This window comes from Herpailurus yagouaroundi, unplaced genomic scaffold (genome assembly GCF_014898765.1).
Source record: "Herpailurus yagouaroundi ecotype Mexico unplaced genomic scaffold, PumYag 379, whole genome shotgun sequence".
Lineage (NCBI taxonomy): Eukaryota > Metazoa > Chordata > Mammalia > Carnivora > Felidae > Herpailurus > Herpailurus yagouaroundi.
The window spans coordinates 565,653-587,942 of NW_024412596.1; the positions used below are offsets into that span (position 1 = coordinate 565,653).

General features: G+C 45.1%; 1 protein-coding gene and 1 non-coding gene across 5 annotated transcripts in view; both read right to left on the reverse strand.

Annotated features, from left to right (window-relative positions):
- Positions 1-16,647, reverse strand: part of SRCAP (Snf2 related CREBBP activator protein) — a 35,845-nt gene extending 19,198 nt beyond the window's left edge. For 3 of the 4 annotated variants that reach the window (XM_040463182.1, XM_040463183.1, XM_040463181.1), the window contains exons 1-20: positions 16,058-16,185; positions 14,993-15,066; positions 13,696-13,958; positions 12,086-12,337; positions 10,132-10,317; positions 9,749-9,889; positions 8,768-8,990; positions 8,372-8,652; positions 7,655-7,745; positions 7,425-7,514; positions 6,739-6,927; positions 6,325-6,653; positions 6,045-6,222; positions 5,115-5,251; positions 4,718-4,887; positions 4,410-4,602; positions 2,642-2,778; positions 2,364-2,550; positions 713-882; positions 46-311 (exon numbers count right to left, since the gene is read on the reverse strand). In XM_040463182.1, the coding sequence (XP_040319116.1) occupies positions 46-311; positions 713-882; positions 2,364-2,550; positions 2,642-2,778; positions 4,410-4,602; positions 4,718-4,887; positions 5,115-5,251; positions 6,045-6,222; positions 6,325-6,653; positions 6,739-6,927; positions 7,425-7,514; positions 7,655-7,745; positions 8,372-8,652; positions 8,768-8,990; positions 9,749-9,889; positions 10,132-10,317; positions 12,086-12,337; positions 13,696-13,958; positions 14,993-15,066; positions 16,058-16,170 (3,670 nt within the window). In that variant the 5' untranslated portion in view covers positions 16,171-16,185. Of the gene's footprint in view, positions 1-45; positions 312-712; positions 883-2,363; positions 2,551-2,641; positions 2,779-4,409; positions 4,603-4,717; positions 4,888-5,114; positions 5,252-6,044; positions 6,223-6,324; positions 6,654-6,738; positions 6,928-7,424; positions 7,515-7,654; positions 7,746-8,371; positions 8,653-8,767; positions 8,991-9,748; positions 9,890-10,131; positions 10,318-12,085; positions 12,338-13,695; positions 13,959-14,992; positions 15,067-16,057; positions 16,186-16,540 lie in introns of those variants that run through there. The other variant, XM_040463184.1, reaches the window with a different exon arrangement.
- On the reverse strand, positions 7,836-7,964 carry LOC121022248 (small nucleolar RNA SNORA30/SNORA37 family). The gene has a single exon (XR_005786866.1). It is a non-coding gene; the product is annotated as a small nucleolar RNA SNORA30/SNORA37 family (small nucleolar RNA).
- Positions 16,648-22,290: the final 5,643 nt, after the last annotated feature.

The following is a 22,290-nucleotide window of genomic DNA, read 5'->3' on the forward strand; positions in this document are numbered from 1 at the left end:
TATACATGAGGTACTCCCCAGCATCTTAGCCCCCTGGTAACTCACCCTGGGGCAGAGGCGCACTGTTTGGCTGCAGTGGAGGCAACACAACGGGGCCAGGAGGCCGCGATGTCGGAATAAGTGGGGGCCCAACAGGCGAGGCTGACACCATCAGTGGTGCTGGCAGCACTGGGGGGGTTGGGCCAGGTGGGGGCTGGGTGGAGAGCTCAGGGCCTGGAGGGGGTCGGACTGGGACAGGGCCCAGGGGGGTCCGTGGGCTATTGACCACCACCACTGTCCGGCCTTCTTGCTTGGGCACTGGCTGCAGCATCCTATGAGGACAAAAAGAAGAAGGTTGGTAGGGAGAGAAGGAGAATAAAGTATAGGGGAAAAAAAAGGAACAAGGAAAATGAGGCAGAAATATATGACAAGATAACAAAAGCAAAGGGGGTAAAGGGAAAGGACACAAAGGAGAAAAAGGGAAAGAAACTTGAGATGACTGAAAAGCACCAAGCAAAGAAATGGAGAAAGATCAGTGACAAACATGAGGGCCCCTCCCAGTTCCCTCTTCTAGTTATTCTCTCCCCCAAATCCTTCACAGTATTTTGCATCAATCCCACATAAACATTCCAGCCTAGCCTCCAACTCTCTCCTTTCCACCCCAATTTCTGCCCCCAGCCAGCTTTAGCCACTTTTTCTAGGAACCCATCCCTTTATCCCTCAGCCCTGGTACCTGTTGACCTTCATCTTGACTGGTTTGGGCCGGGGTGGGGGGTCAGGAGCAGTAGCCACCTCTAGCAGTACCCGGCGGGAGAGGCGGTGCCGGGGTAGAAATGTGTCAGCCTCATATCTAGAGACACGACCCTCCAGGCCAATAAGATCAAACCGACCCATGTCTATCCGCTGGTACAAGAAGGAACACAAAAGCATGGTGTCAAAGGGACCAATATGGCAATGATTTCTTGGATATGACACCAATAGCACAGGCAACAAAAGAAAAAAAAACTGACAAACTGCACTGCATCAAAGGATCCTATTGACAGAGTGAAAAGACGAGCCATAGCATGGAACAAAATATTTGCAAATCATGTACCTCATAAGGGGTTAATATCCAAAACATATAAAGAACTCCTACAACTCAACTAAGTGTAATTTAAAAATTGCCCAATTAAAAAATTGGCAAATATCTTGGGTAGACCTTTCTCCAAAGGAAATATACAGTAAGTACATGAAAAGATGCTCAACATCACTAATCATTGGGAAATGCAAATCAAAACCACAAGGAGGTACCCTCACCTCACACCCATTAAAAAGATAGCTATTATAATAAAACAGAAAATAAAAGGTGCTGGCAATGATGTTGATAAATTAGAACCTTTGTGTACTGCTGGTGGGAATGTGAAATGGAGAAAGTGCTATGGAAAACACTATGGAAATTCCTCAAAACATTAAAAATAAAACTACCATATGATCCAGCAATTCAATGTCTGGGTATGTACCCAAAAGAATTGAAAGTAGGGACTCACACTGATATTTGTACACCCACGTTCACAGTAACATTATTTGTAATAATGAGAAGATGAAAATAACCCAGCTGTCCCTTGATGAATAAACAAATAAACAAAATGCAATATATATACACACACGTACGTGTGACTACACATAGATACACAAAGATACAGAACAGAATTATCCGACTTAAACAAAGAAGCAAATTCTGACACATACTACAATGTGGATGGACCTGAAAGACATTTTGCTAAAAGAAATAAGCCAGTCACAAAAGAACAAATACTATATGATTCTATTTAATAGTCAAACTTCTACAAAGTACAATGGTGGCTGCCAAGGGCTGGAGGAAAGGGGAGAATACAGAGTTACTATCAGTGTGTATGGTGTTTCAATCTGGAAAGATCAAAAAAGTGTTGAAGTTGGATGGTGGCAGTAGTTGCATAATAATGTGAATGTACTCATGCCACTAACCATATGCTTAAAAATGGGTAAAATGGTAAAACCTGTTGTGTATTTTACCATAACAAAACCAAATGTTGGGGGGGGGAAGCAACCAAAAAGAGGGAAAGGAACAGGAAAACAAAACATTGTAAGTATTACTAATATGCTAGGCACTTCCAAAAACATTAACACAATTTTCACAAACATACCACAGATAATAGACCTTGTAATCAGTACTTTCAAGGGCAAGCAAACTTAGGGTTAGAGATTAATAATTAGCTTGCCCAAAAATCACACAGCTAGAAAACAATGAAACTGAGGGAATAGTGCTGAGATTACAGGGAGGTAAGGATGCAAAAGATCGGACGGCAGCCTAAAGAAAAAGATGCAGGATTGGAATAGGGCCAATTATCTTGGGAGCAACTACTTACCTGGAGGGGATGGACATCAGTGGCCCTTAGCACCAGAGAGGCGGTGCTGAAGCAGATTCCTGGGGTGATGAAGGGGGAGGTAACAGGTCGAGGGTCAAACAGGTTTGGATGATTGCAGACTTTTCGCAGCTGCATCAAAATGTTGATGACACTCATGAAATGGCCTGTGGCTAGTGTCTCCTTAGTTCTGGGAGAGAGGAAAAAAATACATGAAGCACCCTGACAGTCACATCTGTTCTAACACAGCATCACAGGGCCCACCCTCTGTCCTCCCTTACGTGGTCTGTGCCATGAAGTCATCATAGAGACATCGTTGGCGCTTGGAGAGCCGGCAGCGGATAACATGCTCATATTTTTTAGGCATCTGCTTCTCAACATCCACCTTAACTCGGCGCAGCAAAAAAGGCCGCAAAACCTAAAAGCAAATAAGCAGGTGGCTGACAGGAGAAAAATGGGCACTGAGCCCCAACCCAGCCCCTCTAGCTGGGTCTTGGCCTGATGACCAGCAGAGCACTGGCTTAACCCTTCAGTAAAACACTCATGAAGCCATGAAGCATGCCAGGAACCAATCACACAAAGATGAGTCAAAAGTAAGCCCTCTTCCCAGGACTTTACTACCTGTTGAAGGAGATATGCATAAAGATGATGATGACGACACTAACCTTAAAAAAATTATTACAGGGGCACCTGGGTGGCTCAGTCGGTTAAGCGTCCGACTTCGGCTCAGGTCGTGATCTCACGGTCCGTGAGTTCGAGCCCCGCGTCAGGCTCTGTGCTGACAGCTCAGAGCCTGGAGCCTGTTTCAGATTCTGTGTTTCCCTCTCTCTCTGACCCTCCCCCGTTCATACTCTGTCTCTCTCTGTCTCAAAAATAAATAAACATTAAAAAAAATTAAAAAAAAAATTATTACAAAAACAATGAGGGCAGAGCAACTAACTCTGCAAGAAGGATGGCTCAAATTACACTTCAAGGAGTAACTATAAATCTGCAATATTATGAAAGTAAATCCAGGAGAGAAGCTGAAAACAAAAATTGTGGCAGTGACTACACCATAGAAAACAAAAAGCAAATCTGAAAATCCCAAGAGGTAAAACCGGAGAGGACACTGTCTTTATGTGTATTTATTCTTTTTAAAAAAAATTTTTTTAATGTTCATTTATTTATTTTCAAAAAAGGGAGTGTGGAGAAGGTACAGAGAGAGGGAGAGAGAGAGAGAGAATCCCAAGCAGGCTCTGCATCACCAGCATGAAGCCCGATGTGGGGCTCAAACCCATGAACCACAAGACCATGACCTGAGCCAAAGTCGGACACCCAACCGAGCCACCAGGAGCCCTAGGACATAGTCTTTAAATTGCTACAGAAGAAATGAAAAATAGGAATAAAATGAAGGAAAGAGATATAACTAAAAACAACCTTTTGGTTTCTAGTTTAATTTACGAAAATGATGGTATGATTGAACAACATGGAGTAGAAATAGTAGGTTATAAGACTTGAATTGTTTGACTTAGAACAGAATGAGTTCGAGAGAAACTTTCAATTAAAGAAATCAAGTCAAATTTAAATACAAGTTGACTGGTATAGAGAGTCACGAGAATAAAAATACATGGAGGATCTTTGGGCCTTAAGATATGTCAATTGAGAAAAAAATAAAAATAAGAATATTGAGATGTTATTGACACAATATTGAGAATATTAAAAGCTGGACAAAGGAAGAGGAGCCAGAGAAGACAAAAGAAAAAAAGGAAACAAACAAAAACAACGAAAAAAGAGATCCCGATGAAAGCTGAAGAAAGCCCAGCAAGGAAAAAATCTAAGCAAGACTGATCAGCAGTGTCATTCTACTCAGAGAATAAAGACAGAAACGTCACCATTAGGAAAAAACAGGTAAAATGATGACTAAAATGAGGCCACTCAATTTGGCATTGGGTTAGTCACTTGACAACAGTGAATTTAGCCCAGCACTGACTTTCTCTCCATAAAGGTTTTCTAGGTATTGCCCTTCGTTCATTATTCCCAATACCCCTGACAAACTGTTATAGGCCCTACCTTGTGGAGACGTTTGACTAGACCTTCATTGTACTCTTGGCTGCCCTCAATCATGCCAGTTAGGGGGTTAGAGAACCATTCTTTAAACTCGCGATGAGACTGGAAGACATGGGGCATCAAAAAGTGCATCAAAGACCACAGCTCCATGAGGCTGTTCTGCAAGGGAGTTCCTGTGAGGAGTAGGCGTCTCTGGCTGCAAAGAAACAGAGGAAATTAGAGGGAAAATGGTCAGCAAGGTCCCAGCCTTCCAAGCATCCCACCCTTCAGGTCAAGTCAACCCTCCTACAAACCCCCATTTCCATCTCTACCTGTTGAAGTTGAGCAATGACTGCCAACGCTGCGACTTGAAGTTCTTGATGTTCTGAGCCTCATCCAGAATGAGATACCGCCAGTTCTTGCGGCGGAAGGCCTGGTGGTCCTGCAGCACCAGCTTGTAAGACGTGATACACACATGGAAGGCATTGGGCTTGGTCCAGCCCTAAGGTATTAGGAGAAAGCACCAGATAGTGGGGTGAAAAGAAAAGAAAGGAGAAAGGGAAGATATGCTAAGGTCCTCAAGGAACATAAATCAGACTGAGAGAAAGACAAAGTCCCAGAAGCAGAAGGGAGCAACAGAAAGGGTAGGGGGAAAAGCTCCTCTGAGGAAAGGGCCTAAGAGTAAAAGAGCAATCATTCAGGGGGAAGTGATCACATGGAGGGGCAAACCTGCCGCTTGAGCTTCCTCTCCTTCTGGGCTCCATAATAAGTGAGGATTTTAAAGCTGGGGCACCACCGTTTCAGCTCCATCTCCCAGTTCAGCATCACACTGGTGGGGACAATGATCAAATGGGGACCCCAGTTACCTGTTTAGCAAAAGAATGAGAGATGTACAGCATGGTGACTATAGTTAATAATACTGGATCGCATATTTCAAAGTTGCTAAGAGGATAAATCTTAAAGTTCTCATCACACACAAAAAAATTTTTGTTAACTACGTGTGGTGGTGGATGTTAACGAGACTTACTGTACTAATCACTTCACAATGCACACCAGTATCAAAAAATCATGTTGTATACCCGAAACATAATGTTGTATGTCAATTACACCTCCAGTTAAAAAAACAAAATAAACTTAGAAAGATTTTAAGCAGGAAAAGAAAAAAAAAAAAAAGAATGAGAGATGGTAAGGAAATATAACTTTGGGAGTTTTGGGTTTCTTTTTTAATGTTTGTTTACTTTTGAAAGAGAGACAGAGCATGAGCGGAGAGGAGCAGAGAGAAAGAGGGAGACACAGAATCCGAAGCAGGCTCCAGGCTCTGAGCTGTCAGCCTGACATGGTGCTCAAGCTCACAAGCCACGAGACCATAACCTGAGTCGAAGTCAGACGCTCAACCAACTAAGCCACCCAGATGCCCCAAACTTTGGGGTTCTGTTCTGGTTCCTGAGGTATAACCCTGACCACTCTGTCCTGATGGTCCTTCCTAAGAATCCTAGCACTTAAGCGAACATCTTTATAGTTACTAACCAGAGTCAATGAAGCTACTAGGACAGCAGCAAAACAGTGAGTGTTTTACCATCCTGCAGCTAGGGTCACCATTAAACAAGCTTTGCAGGGAGCTGGCCAAGCAGCCCAAGACGAAAGGCCCTGCCTTGTTACCTTTTTCACAGGCCAAGTGGGCAAGTAGGGAGATGGTCTGGATTGTCTTGCCTAGCCCCATCTCATCAGCAAGAATACCATTAAGCTTCTTCTCATACATAGTAACCAGCCAGTCCAGCCCAATGTGTTGGTACTCTCGGAGCTGGCCCCGCAGGAGCAAGGGAATGGGGGTCTTCACCTGGTAGGAGGGAGAGAGGCATCAGGGTAGAAATGAGGTATCAGTCGCTGAGAAACAGCAAAGTCAAGATAAGAAAAAACAGAAGCTGGGGCCTGGGAATACCTGCGTAGTGGCCAAGGTATAACCCTTGGGCTGAAGACTTTCAGCTGCTGCAGCGATGTCAGTAATTTCCTTCTTAGGGCCTAGAGTAGTGGCAGGCCCTGGGGTGGGAGGCCCACTGCCCCCATCTGCCTCGCTCTGCTCTTCATCCCGGGCAAGCAAGTACTCCACCCCGAAGTCATCATCTTCTTCCTCTTCCTCATCTGCTTGGCTCTGTGATCGAGACTCCTCAGATTCCTCAGACTCAGATTCCTCTGATTCTGAACTCCCGCTTGTTTCTTCCTCTTCTGAATGCTCATCTTCCTCTTCCTCGCTCTGCTCCTCAGCAGATTCTAAAACACAAAACGAAGGCTAAGTGCTCACCATACCTACTCCTCCAGTGTCTCCCCTCCGATGTGCCCATGACCACACATCCACCTGATTGACTGCTACTATCCTCTTGAGGAACCTCTTCAGCTTCTGTAGCCCCCTCTGGTTCACAGTCAGAGCTGTTAGCCTCAACCTCATCTTCATCTTCCTCTTCACTACTCCCAGAGCCTGGAGCAGAGGCATCAGAAGCATAGGCTCCTGCATACTGCTGCAGCAGCTCCTCCATAGACAGCTCACCTGGAGAAGAAACGAAGGATAAGCTTTTGAGAACTTCAAGGGAAAGGGGGCAAAGGAGAAAGGAAGGTCTGAGTGGTGCCAAATCATTTTACCTAAGTTTCTATAGACACTACTAGGCCCAGGTCTGAAGGGAGGTGAAAGAGTTTACTTTCAGCACCAGCTACTAAAGCCAAGCCCCACAGCCTGGGCTGGAACCATGGATGCTGCTGCCTCCCACTGTGAAAGATAATATCAAACTAAATCTCTCTTTGAGGTTCAAGTCTTTGAGGTTCAAGTCTTACATTAGCTCCACTAAGCTGTCACATCACTTTGTTCAAACTTTCATCACAACCAGTCCTCAAATTCTATTTATAATTATTTGTTGACATCTGTCTCTGTCATTAGACCTGGAGTTCCTCCAAGGGGGATAAAAAGTGTCTTATTCATCTCTTTATCCCTGGCACTCTGCACAGAGGAGACACCAAATGGATGTTCAGTAAACGTCTGCTGAATGTCACCTTCTCGAGCCAACTCGCTCAGTTCCATGGCATGATCCACCTCCCCTTCCAACTGCTCCTCAGCTGCTATAGTATCCTCTTCATCCTCCGCTAGGAAAGAGAATAAAGCAAAATCAATGGCAACAGAATCATAGAACACAATCCCAGTGCAAGACAAGAGAAAACATGAAATGGTAGGTCCAGACGATTCAAAGAGTAAAGGGCAACAGGACAAAGAGAACAAGCCTGACCTTCATCCTCATTGGCAGTAAACTCTTCGTCATCCTCATCTGGATGCCAGGGCTGTTTGTTGCGCTGTGTGACAGAGGGTGAGGGCTTCACCTGTATGGCAAAAGATAAAAAGGAAGAAGACCTAAGGTTAGAGCAGCAGGAGAAAGGTACAATGTTGAACATGATATCACAGAACAGTCTCTCTATCCCACTGAGTGACAGCTGCCACTGGCACAGTCCCAGGGCAAAGATGCAATCAAGGGTTTTCTTTCAGCACCAGCTACCAAATCCTGGCCCCACTGCCTGGGGGAGGACCTGTGAAAGTGCTAGATAAGGCCCCCAACACCATCCCCATGCGCTCACACATATGGAGAAAGAGAGAGCTTAGGTCCAGAAAAGACTTCAAGATTATCATCCCAGGTCCAAACCTACAAACCAATAGGGAGTATTAGGACCATTTCACAGAAGTGGCAAGAACCAGAGTTATCTTTTCAAGACTGTGAGGCAATTAAAGAGTACAGTATACTCTTCCATTACAGCATTAGGAAATGCCCATCTCAAAATACAACTTGCCCCAAACCCAGGCTCTTCCATATCCATCCCCAAATGAGAGCCAATCGCCCTTAACCAGGGAGGACTCCTGAAAACCACAAATGATCTTACAGACCAGAACTCAGTCCTTGAACCTCTACCTCTGCTCCCACTCTGAGCCCTTCCTCTACCCATTCTCCCTATACCTTTAACACTTGAGAGGGCTCTTCTTCTTCACCACCTTCTTCAGGCCCATCTCGAGTGTCACTGTCACGAGATGAGGGGGTTCTCGAGGGGCTGGAAGGCCCTCCTAGCAGCTGAGGGGGAAGGGAACGGAGCAGCTCTTCCAATGGCAATTCTCCCTCACGTCGAAGCAGCTCAATCTCACGCCTCTGGGTCTCTGCATCATTGCCTTCCTGTTGTTCTTCAACCTCAATCGTCTCCTCATCATCCTCTTCCTCCTCCTCTTGGGGTTGGAAGTCCCCATCTATAGCAGGAGAACAAGGTCACAAAGTCCACGGGGCCCTGCAAGCCACAGGGTGGGTTTTCAGCTCTGGAAAGGGTACATGAGGAAGAGTAACAGAGCCAAAGAGGACACACACCTTCATCATCCAGCCTGGAAACCGGGGGTGGAGGACTAGAGGCAGCTGAGGAAGAGCCAAGGCAAGGGGAAGAGCCAGCTTTGCTGGATGCTAGTGGCTGGTTGAGGCTCTGAGACAAAAGGTCTGAGTACTTTTCAGTTTGCCCCACAATGAAGTCCAGGTGCAGGTCCAGAGCTTTTTTACGCTTTTCCTCCAACCGGGACTGTTGCTTGAATTGCACCACCTGCCACAGCATGAAATGGACGGTCACTAAAATATTCATGTATTCTTTTATCCAATATTTAGGGAAGCCTCCTCTATGCTAGGCCCTGAGCTGGCTTTCCAAGAGGGAAAAGCTAAATGACCCTAAAGGTGCTTTTGACGAAAGCACAAAGGGAGCACAAGAAAGAGAAGAACCAGTTTAACTTCAGGCAGCAGGGAAGATTTACAAGTGTATCTGGAGCTGAATCTTAGAAGACTAAGTACGTGTTCCCTAAGTGGAAATGAAAAGAAAGGCATTGCTTGGCAGCAAAAAGACCATAGGTAAATTACCAGAAATGTACAAAACAAAAGAACAATTGAAGTGGAAAAGAGAAGTTAAGGAGCTGGCAGGAGACAAAACTAAAATACAGAAAGAAACCTGGTAGAACTTGAGAAACAACAAACAATATATAAGAACAATTTGAAAACTGTGATGTAAACATTTAAGCAGGTAAATAGCAGAGGTTTAGAAAAAGCATGCTGAATGCCCTGCAAAGGACAGATGGCCTAGAGGGATCAAAAAGTCCTATTAATATTACCCAAAGGCAGGGCCATATTTTTCCACTGTCTTTCTTCTTGGCACTCAACACTAGAGACATCCAATACAAACCAGAAATGTCATTAGAGTTGCTTGAAATTAGAATATTCACTCTCTCAAGGAGAAGTTTCGACCATTCCTGCTACCATGCTACCCACCTAGGACACCTAAGGCATTTCCCTTTCCCAATCCCTGCTGCCGACCTTCTCCACATTGCTCCAGAACTGCCTGACGTCCTTGGCCATGGTGGAGGCGATTCGGCGTAGCTTGGCCTGCTCTTCCCTCCGAGCCCGCTCTTCTTTCTGCCGCTGCTCCTCGTGGTGCCGGATGACCATGCGCACAACCTGTGGGAATGAGGAACCAGAGTGAAAACTCCAAGGCCAGTCTCCTATCCCCTCCTCACGTCAAGAACAAAAACAAAAATCAAGTCCAAGACATTTGGGAAGTCAGAGCTTGCCTCTTGAGACTATGGACATTAATATGCACCCTACACTGTTCTGTTTGGTTGCCTTCCAACAAACCCACGTATAAAGGAAAAGGAAACCTAGAAAAAAAATATGGAAGGTAGGCTCAGTTGAGGACATACCTTACGGGCCACACCCCGTTTCCAACGACGCTCCTGAGCAAAGTCAGCAGAGAGCCATTGCATCTCCTCACACAGATAGTCCCAGTGGCCTTTGGGGCGGGGAGGCTCGGGCACTTTAGGCAGCCTCTTCAGTGACCAGAAACCCTCCTTCCGCAGCTCAGCAATCCGAGTCTCAATCTCAGCCTCCTAATGAGGAAGAGCTAGGTCAATCAAGTTACTGGACATAAAGTCCACCTCAGGAACATAAGTGAATTCCTGGGCACTGATTACGTACAGGCACAGTCTGAACTGAGTGTTTTATGTCTGTCTTAAGTCCACATACCAATACTACAAGGTAGGTATTACAATCTTCACAGGTGAATTAAAAAAAAAAAAAAAAATCAAAGAGATTAAGCAATTTACTTCAGATCACACAACCAGAAAGTGGTAAGAGCTGGGAATTCAAAATACATCTAAATGACTCTAGACACCAGAATTCATATTCTTTCCATTATTTCACTCAATCTCCACACCCCATGAATATAGGAAAAACATGGGGCACCTCGGTGACTCCGTCGGTTAAGCGTCCAACTTTAGCCCAGGTCATGATCTCGTGGTTTGTGAATTCAAGCCCCCCATCAGGCTCTGTGCGGACAGCTGGGAATCTGAAGCCTGCTTCTGATTCTGTCTCCCTCTCTCTCTGCCCCTGCCCCGCTCACTCTCAAAAATAAAACTGAACGTTAAAAAAAAAAAAATTGAATATTGGAAAGACTTAGAAAAATGAAATCCATGGGGAGCCTCCAGAGAAGCAAGGAGTATATGCTTCCTTACAGACTAGATAGAAAGGATCTTCATCACTGTAGAAATCTGCTTGCCCAAGAGTATGTTCATGCTTAGAAATAGGTCACAAAGCCCCACATACACAATTCCTGTTTTTGAAAAATACTTTTATAACATGTACACTTTTTTGTGAAAATACTAAAAGATTAACAACAGTTTTTGTGATAAAAAAAATTAACTTTCTATAATGGTTAAATTTCATAAGCAAAACAATGAAAGCACTTGAAACTTTTTTTTACTTAACAGAAGTAACTTAAAAAAACTCAAGACAATTGCCTTTATTATGCTTGGCCTCTCCTGACAAAAACTAAATCAGAGGAAATCACAGCCAGAAACGAGACAGGGAACTAAATGGCCTGACAGTGAAGGAAACATTAAGAAAGACCTGGGTATTAGACCAATGGCTCTCAAATTTAAGCATGCATCAAAATCATCTGGGGTGCTTTTTAAGTCAGATTGCTGGAGCCTACCCCTCAAGCTTTAAATGGATAGGTAGAAGAGAGGTACCAAGAAACTTGCATCTCTAATTTCCCAAGTGATGCTGATGCTGCTGGTTCAGAGACTACACTTATTGCTGGGTAAATAATAGGGGCTAGAGGACAGAAATGAGAAGCAGAAACCAGCAAATGTTCAGAGCTTTGTATTTGACATAGCACTTCTACGTGTATTTTCTCCTTTAACACAGACCTCGTAAGTCCATGAACTATTACATGATGTTTACTTTATAGAAAAGGAAATTAGGGGGCGCCTGGGTGGCGCGGTCGGTTGGGCGTCCGACTTCAGCCAGGTCACGATCTCGCGGTCCGTGAGTTCGAGCCCCGCGTCAGGCTCTGGGCTGATGGCTCAGAGCCTGGAGCCTGTTTCCGATTCTGTGTCTCCCTCTCTCTCTGCCCCTCCCCCGTTCATGCTCTGTCTCTCTCTGTCCCAAAAATAAATAAACGTTGAAAAAAAAAAATTAAAAAAAAAAAAAGAAAAGGAAATTAGGTTCAGATCAAACAACTTGCTCAAGATCATGTAAGTTAAGGCAAAGCCTATACTCTAAATCCACAAGGAAAGAAATGTAAAGGGCCCATGGGACAGAGGAGTTAAAGAAGGAAGACTCCCAAAAACTCTCATAGGCATTTCCAATACATACATGCTTGGCCTGCTCTGCAATCTCAGCATGGCTCTTCTCCCACTTTGGGCCTTTGTTAGCAAGGTCAGCAGCCTGGGGTAAGCTGAGTCCCTCCAAGGGCACTGTGGCACCATCTGGGGGCCCTGGAGGTCCATCCAGAGAGGAATCTTGAGCTATATGCTGGGGAGAGATGCCACCTGCCCCACTAGAGGCTGGGGAACTGGATGAGGCAGGGGACACAGGATTGCTGCCTGTCATGCCGTCCGACACCATCTAGAAAAACATAAATAAAATGAATGCTTAGCACTGTGCCAGAAGTTCTAAGCATATTATTTCATTCTATCTTCACAAGAAAAAACTACAGAGTAAATTATCAACCTCATTTTTATAAACACAAATATTTGGGACGATCTTTTCATAAAATGTTAGAGATAACAGAGCCAAGTTCACAGATACTTGGCATGCGAGAGGAGTTAGAGCCTGACATTTACACAGTTCCCAAATTCAAGAATAATATTACAGCATATAACTTCAAACGCTAATGATCCTTTCAGAGCCTCAATGATTTCACTCACATAAACAACTTTCTATTCTTCCCTCATTTACACAGCAAGTATGGCAGATTCACCTATTAAAATAAATTTAAGTTATCACCATGTTCAAAAAGCAACAACAGGGGCGCCTGGGTGGCTCAATTGGTTGAACGTCCAACTTCAGCTCAGGTCATGATCTCGTATGAGTTCAAGCCCCACATCAGGCTTGCTGCTGTCAGCACAGCCCACTCTGGATCCTGTCTCTCTGTCTCTCTCTCTTTCTCTGCCCCTCTTCTGCTCACGCTCTCTCAAAAATGAATAAACATTTAGAAAACAAAAACGAAGATCACCTAAACCTCTTTAGGTTCCTCATCAATCTTGGGAGTTTCCTTTACCAGGAAGGTGGGAAGGGAAGGAGAGAGGAGCTGGTAACTGTTCTCAAACACCCACCTATTACTTTGCAAGGTACTGCACAAACAATAGTAAGTGGAGAACACGGTCTCACTTAAATGCTGATAGTGAGGACACTCATAAAAATCACTCCAGCATATTAGCCTCACAGGGTGCCACTAAAATTCCTACCTCAGTTAAATGACAAACAACTGTATGTCACAAAATTTCCCAGGTACACAGAAAAATTGTAAGTATTAAATCCATACCCATCAAAAGCCACTCTATGCAAATCTAGGTATGTCTGCTCTCAAAATCCATGTTTCTTCTACTCCTGCACTTCCTTGGTATGAGAAAAGAAGAAATACCACACACCATCCATAATGTTTACGTTGCTCCAACTTCTAAAAAAGTATCTATTCTCAAAGCTCACAGTCTTAGGAGCATGTGGTTTCAACCTCCATATCCAACCTGGCCTAATTCAACCCTTTTCAGGTAACAAAGGGTTTCCAAACTCAGAAATCAACATTACACTAAATGTCAAATAGAACATATCTAACAGGCTTGATGGTCAAGCTGACCACCAAAAATTTTCCAAACACAGTTAGGATCATGGAAATGTGGCTAAAACTTGCCATATTTCTTCTGCATCCGAGCTAATAGTTTACAAAAGCAGAAGCAGAGAAGGAACCCTCCCCACTTTCAAACCTGTGTCTGCAGGACTGGGAGCTGAGGGTGAGCAGGGGAGGGGCTGCTCTGCATGGTCCCACTCCCAGGCTCCTCTTTGGACGCCTGAAGAATGACTGGGTCGTTATCACCACTGCTGCTGGCCGAGGGGCTGGCGTCCGGCTGCAGGGCATGCTGGGAGCTGGCCTCATTCTGGGCCACCGGCCACCGGGACCCGCCTTCCAGGGCCCGGGGCCCACTAGGGCGTCCCAGCCTCCGCTCAGGTCCACCGGCCTCTGGAGCACCTTAGGTAGGGTTAAAAGAGTAGAAATGGGTTTTAAAAAGATGAATAAATCCTTGGGAAAAAAAAGGATGCCGGGGTGGTTCAGTTCTTTGAGTATCCAAATTTTTTTTTTTTTAAGTTTACTTATTTGTAGAGACAGAGAGAGAGAGAGCAAGAAGAAGAGAAGCAGAGACAGAAAGACAGAATCCCAAGCAGGCTCTGTCCTATCGGCACAGAGACCAAGATGGGGCTCAACCTCACCAACCATGAGATCATGACCTGAGCTGAAATCAAGAGTCAGATGCTTAACCAACTGAGCCACCCAGGTGCCCTGAATGTCCAACTCTTGATTACAGCTCAGGTCATGATCCCAGGGTTGTGGGATCAATCCCCACATCAAGCTCCACACTGAGCATGGAGACTGCTTGAGATTCTCTTTCTCCCTCTCCCTCTGCTCTCCCCCCAACTCACACGCACATGCAAGCAACTCTCCAAAAAAAACCCACAAAAAAAAACAAAAAAACCCCACAATCACATTGAAGAATCTATAAATGAACAATAATTATGGTCTACATTTCTTGAGCATCCACTATGTGTCATACTTTCCTAAGCACTGACTTGATATGTTCTATAATCCTCACAACTATCTTGCGACCTAAACACTTCTCACACCTTAATAAATCTTTATTTAGTTCCTTCCATATACTGAGAATAGAAGCATACAGAAAAGATCCCTAACCTAATTGAGGCATTCTAACATTTTCCCTCTTTTATAATTTAGGAAGTCAGCACACAAAGAGACCCAAGTAACTTGCATAAGGCCACACAGTAATAAGCTAACAGAAAAACTTGAGCTGAGGTAGTCTGATGCCAAGACCAAGGAAAATGTGCTACTCTCCTTGGTAGGGCTAGGGTGATCAGGCCTTTCTCTATCCACACTCCCACTTTTGTTGCTGCACAAATATCATCAAACCAAAAATACTGACTTATAATTTCTCTCATCTCAAGTATCTCTCCTATTAGCATCAACACAAAAAATGGTGTATGAACCCTCACCTGTGTGAGCTGAGACCACACCCCCTGTGAAAGTCTGTACTTCCACGGTGCCGCCGTACTGAGGGAAATCACGCCTGAAACAAACAGAGGGAAGGAAAACAGAGTGAGAAACGAATCCACATTTACCAACAACATCCATCAAAACCTTCTTTACAGTAACTTTTGAAGCTTTTAAACATACCCGAATCAAAGGCTGAAAACAAGAGAATTAAACAGTAGTAAGAAAGGCTCATGTTTCAGAAAAATAAAAGCAAAATCACGGTTTGCGAAAACAGAACTCCCTAGAGACATAAGATTCTGGCTAGAGGAGGAGCACTGTAGTGAGGCAAAAAAAAAAAAAGTTTAAAAAGCTTAAGTGTAAAAGGCTACAACCACTGAATAAAAGAGTAAATAACAAAGCAAAACAAACAAAAAACCTGTCACATCCAGAAGCTCAAAAAGACATTGGCTGCCTGGCAGCCTGCTCTCCTTTCCAGTGAGGGTTGAACAGAATCACAGAATCCACCCTTCCTCAGGGCAGAACCCCGTAACTCCTATACCTGCGCCATGAGACACTTCCCCAAACACAAGAACTGCAGCAGGAGACATTAGAGGAGAAATCAGAAGAGAGAAAGACCGCTTAGCAAAGAACCATGCCCCGGAAACAGGCAGGGTAAACCCACCAAAGGCCCGGAAGTGTTTCCCCAGTGTTTAAGGAAATTCCTTAACCACGGAGCAGCCTTCGATTCACTCCTTCCTCCACAACAGATTCACAGGACCCGAACTAACCAGAATCCAAGAAGCTTGAACTCTTGACCCCCAGCTTCACTGCTGTCTCCCAACTCCTTCCAACAGACTGACCCAACGTGACCCCTGACCTCTGCCCCAAGCCGCCACTAACCCTAAGATAGCCCCGCCCCCTCCCGGACTCCCACCCCACCCAACGTGCGCGACAGACTGGGGGAGGGGCCCGCGCGTGCGCGACTGGAAGTGGAGAGAGCCGGCTGCGCGCACCGCCCGGGGGCTCCCGCCAGAGCCCAAACCCACGCACGCAAGGGTCGCAGGCTGGAAGTCTCTCATCCCTACCCGTCAGGGAGCCCCCCAACACCAGATCGCGAAAGGCTGACATAAGGGAGGGTTCGTGCCGCCAGGTCCTGGTTACTGACTGGATATGGTGGGCGCGCGCCCCGACTCCTCATCCCACGCCCCCCTTCCTCTTCCCGCGCGCCCCTGGGGAGGGGGGTGCCTGGGGTTGGTGGGCGGGCAGGAGCGCACCTGGGTCCGTCCTCTCAGGGCTCGCTCGCTCGCTCAGGCACGCGTGCGCAGACGGGCGTGAGGGGAGAGGAGATGCGCCCGGGCCCAGTGCTGGCCGGCCTGGCCCCCCTCAGCCTGTCTCTATGGGCGCGCGCCGACAGCCTCGCGCACCGGCCCCGGGGCCCCGGCCGAAGGTGCGCGCGCAGCACCCCGGGAAGGTGGGAGGAGAGGCGGTGGCGGAAAGATGCGCGCGCAGTCACCCGTCAGGGGAGGGGGAACTGTGGGGCGTCCGCCATCTTGTCTCCCTCTCCTTACCTGCGTCCTCGGGGGCGTGCGCACCACCCCCCCTCCCGCCGAGGAGGGGGGAGGGCCCCCTCTTGGCCGCCGCCTTCGCGGCCTTTAAATTCCCCTGGGGCTCGCGGCTACTGCCGCCGCCTTGCTTCCACTGCCTCCTCTCACGGCACAGAGATGCGGACGGTGGGTGGGAAAAATGGGAGACGCTACTCTCGGCGAACCGCCGCTGCCGCTTCCGAGGCCCCACCAAAATGGCCGCCGCCGTCTCGGCCGCCACCACCAACACCACCACCACCACCACAGCTCTCTATCGCTACCGCCGGCGCGGCCCGTCCTCTCGCGAGAGGCAGTAACTGGACGTTGGGGAACGGGAAGGCTCGCGTGCTAGCGTAGGGCGCTGCCCGAGGCGCAAAGCATACTGGGAGTTGTAGTCCGCTTGGAGGTTCCGAGCTTGCCCCGCGGCATAGCGTCTTTATCCTCCACCGGAGAAGGTGCCTGTGGAGCTGCATTGCGGCTGCCAATTCGGACCAGTCCCCCGTTTTTTAATAGATCACCCAGAGAGCTGAAGCAATATGTCAGGTGTTCTCAGCAAATTAGCAGTAGAGCTTGGGCCTCTGGATTCCCAAAGCAGTCCACTTTATAGAGAGCTGCTTCGTTTTGCGCAAGGGTGGTATCCCCAATAGCTCCCAAGCAACTATATGCCATTTGTTGGCCAACTTCTAGGTTAAGAACTCCTTTGAGATACCCTCACCCCAGGAAAGAATAATAACAGCTACCTTCTGTTGAGACCACTTTGTGCACTAATTCTCTTTTAATCCCAGCAATGCTCCATTTTACAAATGAGGCTCCTACAAATTGAGGCTCCTAGATTAACCAGTGACAGAGCCCAAAGCCAGGGTTCACAGCCACACAGCCTAAATCACAAGGAGACACACACACAATTTGCCACCTAAAGCCCACCCTAAGAGTCAGGTTAGGAAGCCCTGAAAAAGTTCTTCAGCTCCTCTTCGTCCACCCAGTTTAGCTCTTAACCTATTTTACTCAAAGAGTTGATCGAATCTGTGTCACTGATTCCAAAGGAGCCATATTTTTCTTACAGCAATGATCAGGGGTTGAAAACTCAAAAACCTGTACACCTGAAACAAACATAACATTCTATGTTAATTGTACTTAATTAATTGTACTTCAATAAAATTTTTTTTAAAGAAAGTTCAAAAACCTTAAAAGAGCCGGGCACGTCACGTAAATAAAGTGAAGAGGGTCAGGTGAGGAATATGAGGAACTGGAGACCACATGCTCTGTCCAGAGAGAACAGCCGCTGTTCAAACGACTGTTCCAGTCACCCTGCAGAAATGGGGGCCAAAATACATCTAAGAGTCAAATTCAGCCACAGGCTGCCAGTTTACTACCTCTGGCCTACGCTGAAGCCTCAAGACATATGGAAGCATCCAGGACAGATAATTTGATTGAAAAAGTGGATGAATGTCCATCCACTTAGGTCCAGTTCAAAGTCTTTTTTTTTTCACACCAAGTTTACAAATTTCTGAGATCCCGTCATAGAACCACACTGAGCTACCAAGAGCTCTCACATCTCTTCCCATAAGAGATTTATGGGAAGAGCCTTCCCATAAATGTTCTCATCCTTTTCCAGCTATTCTTCCTCCAAAATTCAGCTCAAGAGCCACAAGCCCCAGGTGATCTGCTCTGACCACCCCTAGGCTGGTTTAATACTCCTCCCATAGCTTCCTGGGTTTCATAGAGTACTCATTGATTGCATTGTTATCTGGATTCATGGTCTGTCCACGCCACCCCAAAAAGTATTATTAACTCCTTGAGGATAGGAACATGGTTTATACATGTAAATTCACTATGCCACTCTCAGATTATTCAGGAAATTTATTAGTGTGAATTACTTGTATTATAATACTTGATTAAAAACAAAATAACGTATTGGATTCATGAGCACAAACTGAAAATAAACCTCAAATCTCTTCTATTTCCATGACTATCATCCTGGGCCAGCCATCATCATCTCTTGCTTGGATTACCCATGAGCTTCCCACATCCACTCCTGTCTCCCTTTACTTCATTCTCTGCATGGCAACCAGAGTGACCGTAATGTATAAATCAGATCATATTGCTGTCACACTTAAGATCCCCAAATGGCATCTTAGCTCACTTAAATGAAAGCCCAAATTATGTGTCGTGACAAAATCTCCATAGGGCTGACATTATGAAGAATCTAGGCACAAGAGTATACACATGTGATTCCATTTATATGAAGTTCAAGCAGGCAAAAGTAATTGATGTTGCTAAAAATAAAATATAACCATTGAGAGAGAGAGGGATTTTAATTGGGAAGAGCCACAGCTCCCTAGGGGGATACTAGGAATGTGTGTCCTGAGTTGGTAAACTATGGTCCAAAGAGCAAGTCCTGTCTAGCACTTGTTTTTGTACAGCCCACAAACTAAGAATGCTTACAAGTCTAAATCACAAGTCTAAGAATGGTTTTTACATTTGAAAATGGTTGAGGAAAAAACAAAAGAAAACTCCTTTTGTGACACATGAAAATATACATAATTCAAATTTCAGTGTCCATAACTAAGGGTTTATCAGAACCCCACCATACCCATTCATTTACATGGCATCTATAGCTGCTTTCCTGCTACAGTACCAGAGCTGAGTAGTTGCAACAGAGGCCACAGGCCCACAAAGTCAACAATTTTCTATCTGGTACTTTACAAAAAAAGTCTGCTGACCGTTATTCCACATCTTAATGTGGATGAGGTCATTTCCATGGGTATATATACAGGTGTAAACATTCACTGAGCTGCGTGCTTAAAGTTTGTATACTTTATATACCTCAAAGCATGTATTTTATACTTAAATTTTAAAAATAAATAACCCTACAAGATAGGACCCCTGCCTACTTTTTTTTTAAAAAACCTCATTTACCCCTTGTTTGCTATACTGTAGCCATCATGCCCTACTCCAAAACATCCATCAATTTCTGCTTCCAGAGCCTTCATCTTTATTGTTCCCTCTGACATTTTTTCTCATGGCTAGCTCTCCCTTTTCATGACGGTCTTAGTTCAAATGTTGCCTCCTCAGAGAAGTTCCTGACATTAAATAGCCCTTTGATTGCCAGTCACTCCGTATTACACGCTTTCTTTACAACACTTACTTGCAATTACTGATTTATTTGTATCCTTGTTTATTGTCTTCCCCTCCCCCCAAAAGGTAAGCTCCCTGAGAGCAGGGGCATTGTCACAGGTTTATAGTACTCTAGATAATTACTGAATGATGAAAAATATTTCAGACAATCCTGTGAAAAGGAGATTGTTCCATTTGCCAAATGAAATCTTGGTTGAATGAAAAGTGAACGATGAAGACTCAATATTGTCAAGATGTCAGTTCTTCCCAACTTGATTTATAGATTTGGTGCAATCCCAATCAAAATCCCAGCAAGTTATTTTGTGAATATCAACAAACTGATTCTAAAGTTTATATCAGAAGACAAAAGACCCAGAATAGCCAAGATATTATTGAAGGAGAACAAAGTTGGAAGACTGATACTACCTGACTTCAAGACTTACTATAAAGCTGCAGTAATCAAGATAGAGTGATATTAGCAAAAGAATAGACAAATAGATCACTAGAACAGAATAGAGAGCCCAGTTATAGACCCATATTGATATGGTCAACTGATCTGGACAAAGGAGCAAAGAATACAATGGAGCAAAAATACTCTGTCCAGGGTGCCTGGGTGGCTCAACCAGGGTGCCTGGTTGGTTGAACATCCAACTCTTGATTTCAGCTCAGGTCACGATCCCGGGGTCCTGGGATCAAGTCCTACATCAGGCTCCATGCTGAACATGGAGCCTTCTTGGGATTCTCTCTCTCCCTCTGCCCCTCTCTCCTGCTTTCACTCTCTCTCTCTCTCTCTCTCTCTCTCTCTCTTTCAAATTAAAAAAAAATTAAATACTCTTTTCAACAAATGGAGCTAGAACAACTGGACATGCACAAGCAAAAATGTTAGTCTGGACACAGACCTTACATCCCTTCACAAAAATTAACTCAAGATGAATCACAGACCTAAATGTAAAGAGCAAAACTGTGAAACTCTTAGAAGATAACATAGGAGTGGGGGGGCTGGGTGGCTTAGTTGGTTGAGCGTCCGACATCAGCTCAGGTCGTGATCTCGCAGTCCATGAGTTCAAGCCCCGCATCAGGCTCTGTGCTGACAGCTCAGAGCCTGGAGCCTGCTTCGAATTCTGTGTCTCCCTCTCTCTCTCTGTCCCTCCCCTACTCATGTTCTGTCTCTCTCTCTTTCTCTCTCTCTCTCTCAAAAATAAATAAACATTAAAAAAATTTAGAAGATAACATAGGAGAAAACCTAGATGACCTTGGCTATGGTATTGACACCTTTTTACTTTAATTTTTTTTAACATTTATTTATTTTTGAGACAGAGAGAGACAGAGCATGAACGGGGGAGGGGCAGAGAGAGAGGGAGACTCAGAATCGGAAGCAGGCTCCAGGCTCTGGGCCATCAGCCCAGAGCCTGATGCGGGGCTCGAACTCACGGACTGCAAGATCGTGACCTGAGCTGAAGTTGGACGCTCAACCAACTGAGCCAACCCAGGCGCCCCTTGACGCCTTTTTAGATACAACATCAAAAGCATGATCCATATAAGAAATAATTGATCATATGGATTTCATTAAAATTAAAAACGTATCTGTGAAAGACAAGAAGACAAAAGAATAAGAAGACAAGCCACAGACTGGGAGAGAATATTTATAAAAAACATCTGGTAAAGGAATATTCAAAAATATTCCAAGAATTCTTAAAACACAGTAATAAGAAAACACCCTGATTAAAAAATGGGCCAAAGATAGCAAACACCTCACCAAAGAAGACACACAGATGGCAAATAAACATATGAAAAGATGCTCCACATGAGATATTACTACATGTCTATTAGAATGACCAAGATTCAGGACGCTGACAACAGCAAATGCTGAGGAGGATGTGGAGCAGTGGGAACTCTCATTCATTGCTGGTGGGAACAGTGCAGCCACTTTGGAAGATGGTTTGCTGGTTTCTTACAAAAGTAAACATACTCAGGTGCCTGGGTGGCTCAGTCGGTTAAGTGTCCGACTTTGGCTCAGGTCATGATCTCAGGGCTTGTGGGTTCGAGTCCTGTGCTGACAGCTCAAGAGCCTGGAGCCTGCTTCTGATTCTGTCTCTGTCTCTGCCCCCTCCCCCCCCTCTCAAAAATAAAAACGCAATAGAAAAAAAATTTATAACTGTTCAAAAGTAAACATAGTCTTCCCATACAAACCAGCAGTCATGGTCCGTTTTTTATTCCCAAAGGAGTTGAAAAAAAAAACACTTCTGTCCACAGAAAAACCTGCACACAAATGTTTATACAGTTTTATTCCAAATACCAGAACTTGGAAGCAACCAAGTGGCCTTCAGTAGGTGAATGGATAAACAAACTGTGATACATGCAGACAGTGGAATATTACTCAGCACTAAAAAGAAGTGAGCTATTGAGCCATCAAGAAACATGAAGGAAACTTAAATGCATATTATTAAGTGAAAGAAGCCAATGTGAAAAGGCTACCTACTGTATCATTCCAACTGTATGACGTTATGGAAAAGGCAAAACTACAGAGACTAACAAGATCGTGGTTGTCAGGGGTCAGTGAGGGAGGGATGAATAGGAGGACAGAGGGGTTTTAGGGCAGAAAATACTCTCTATGATAC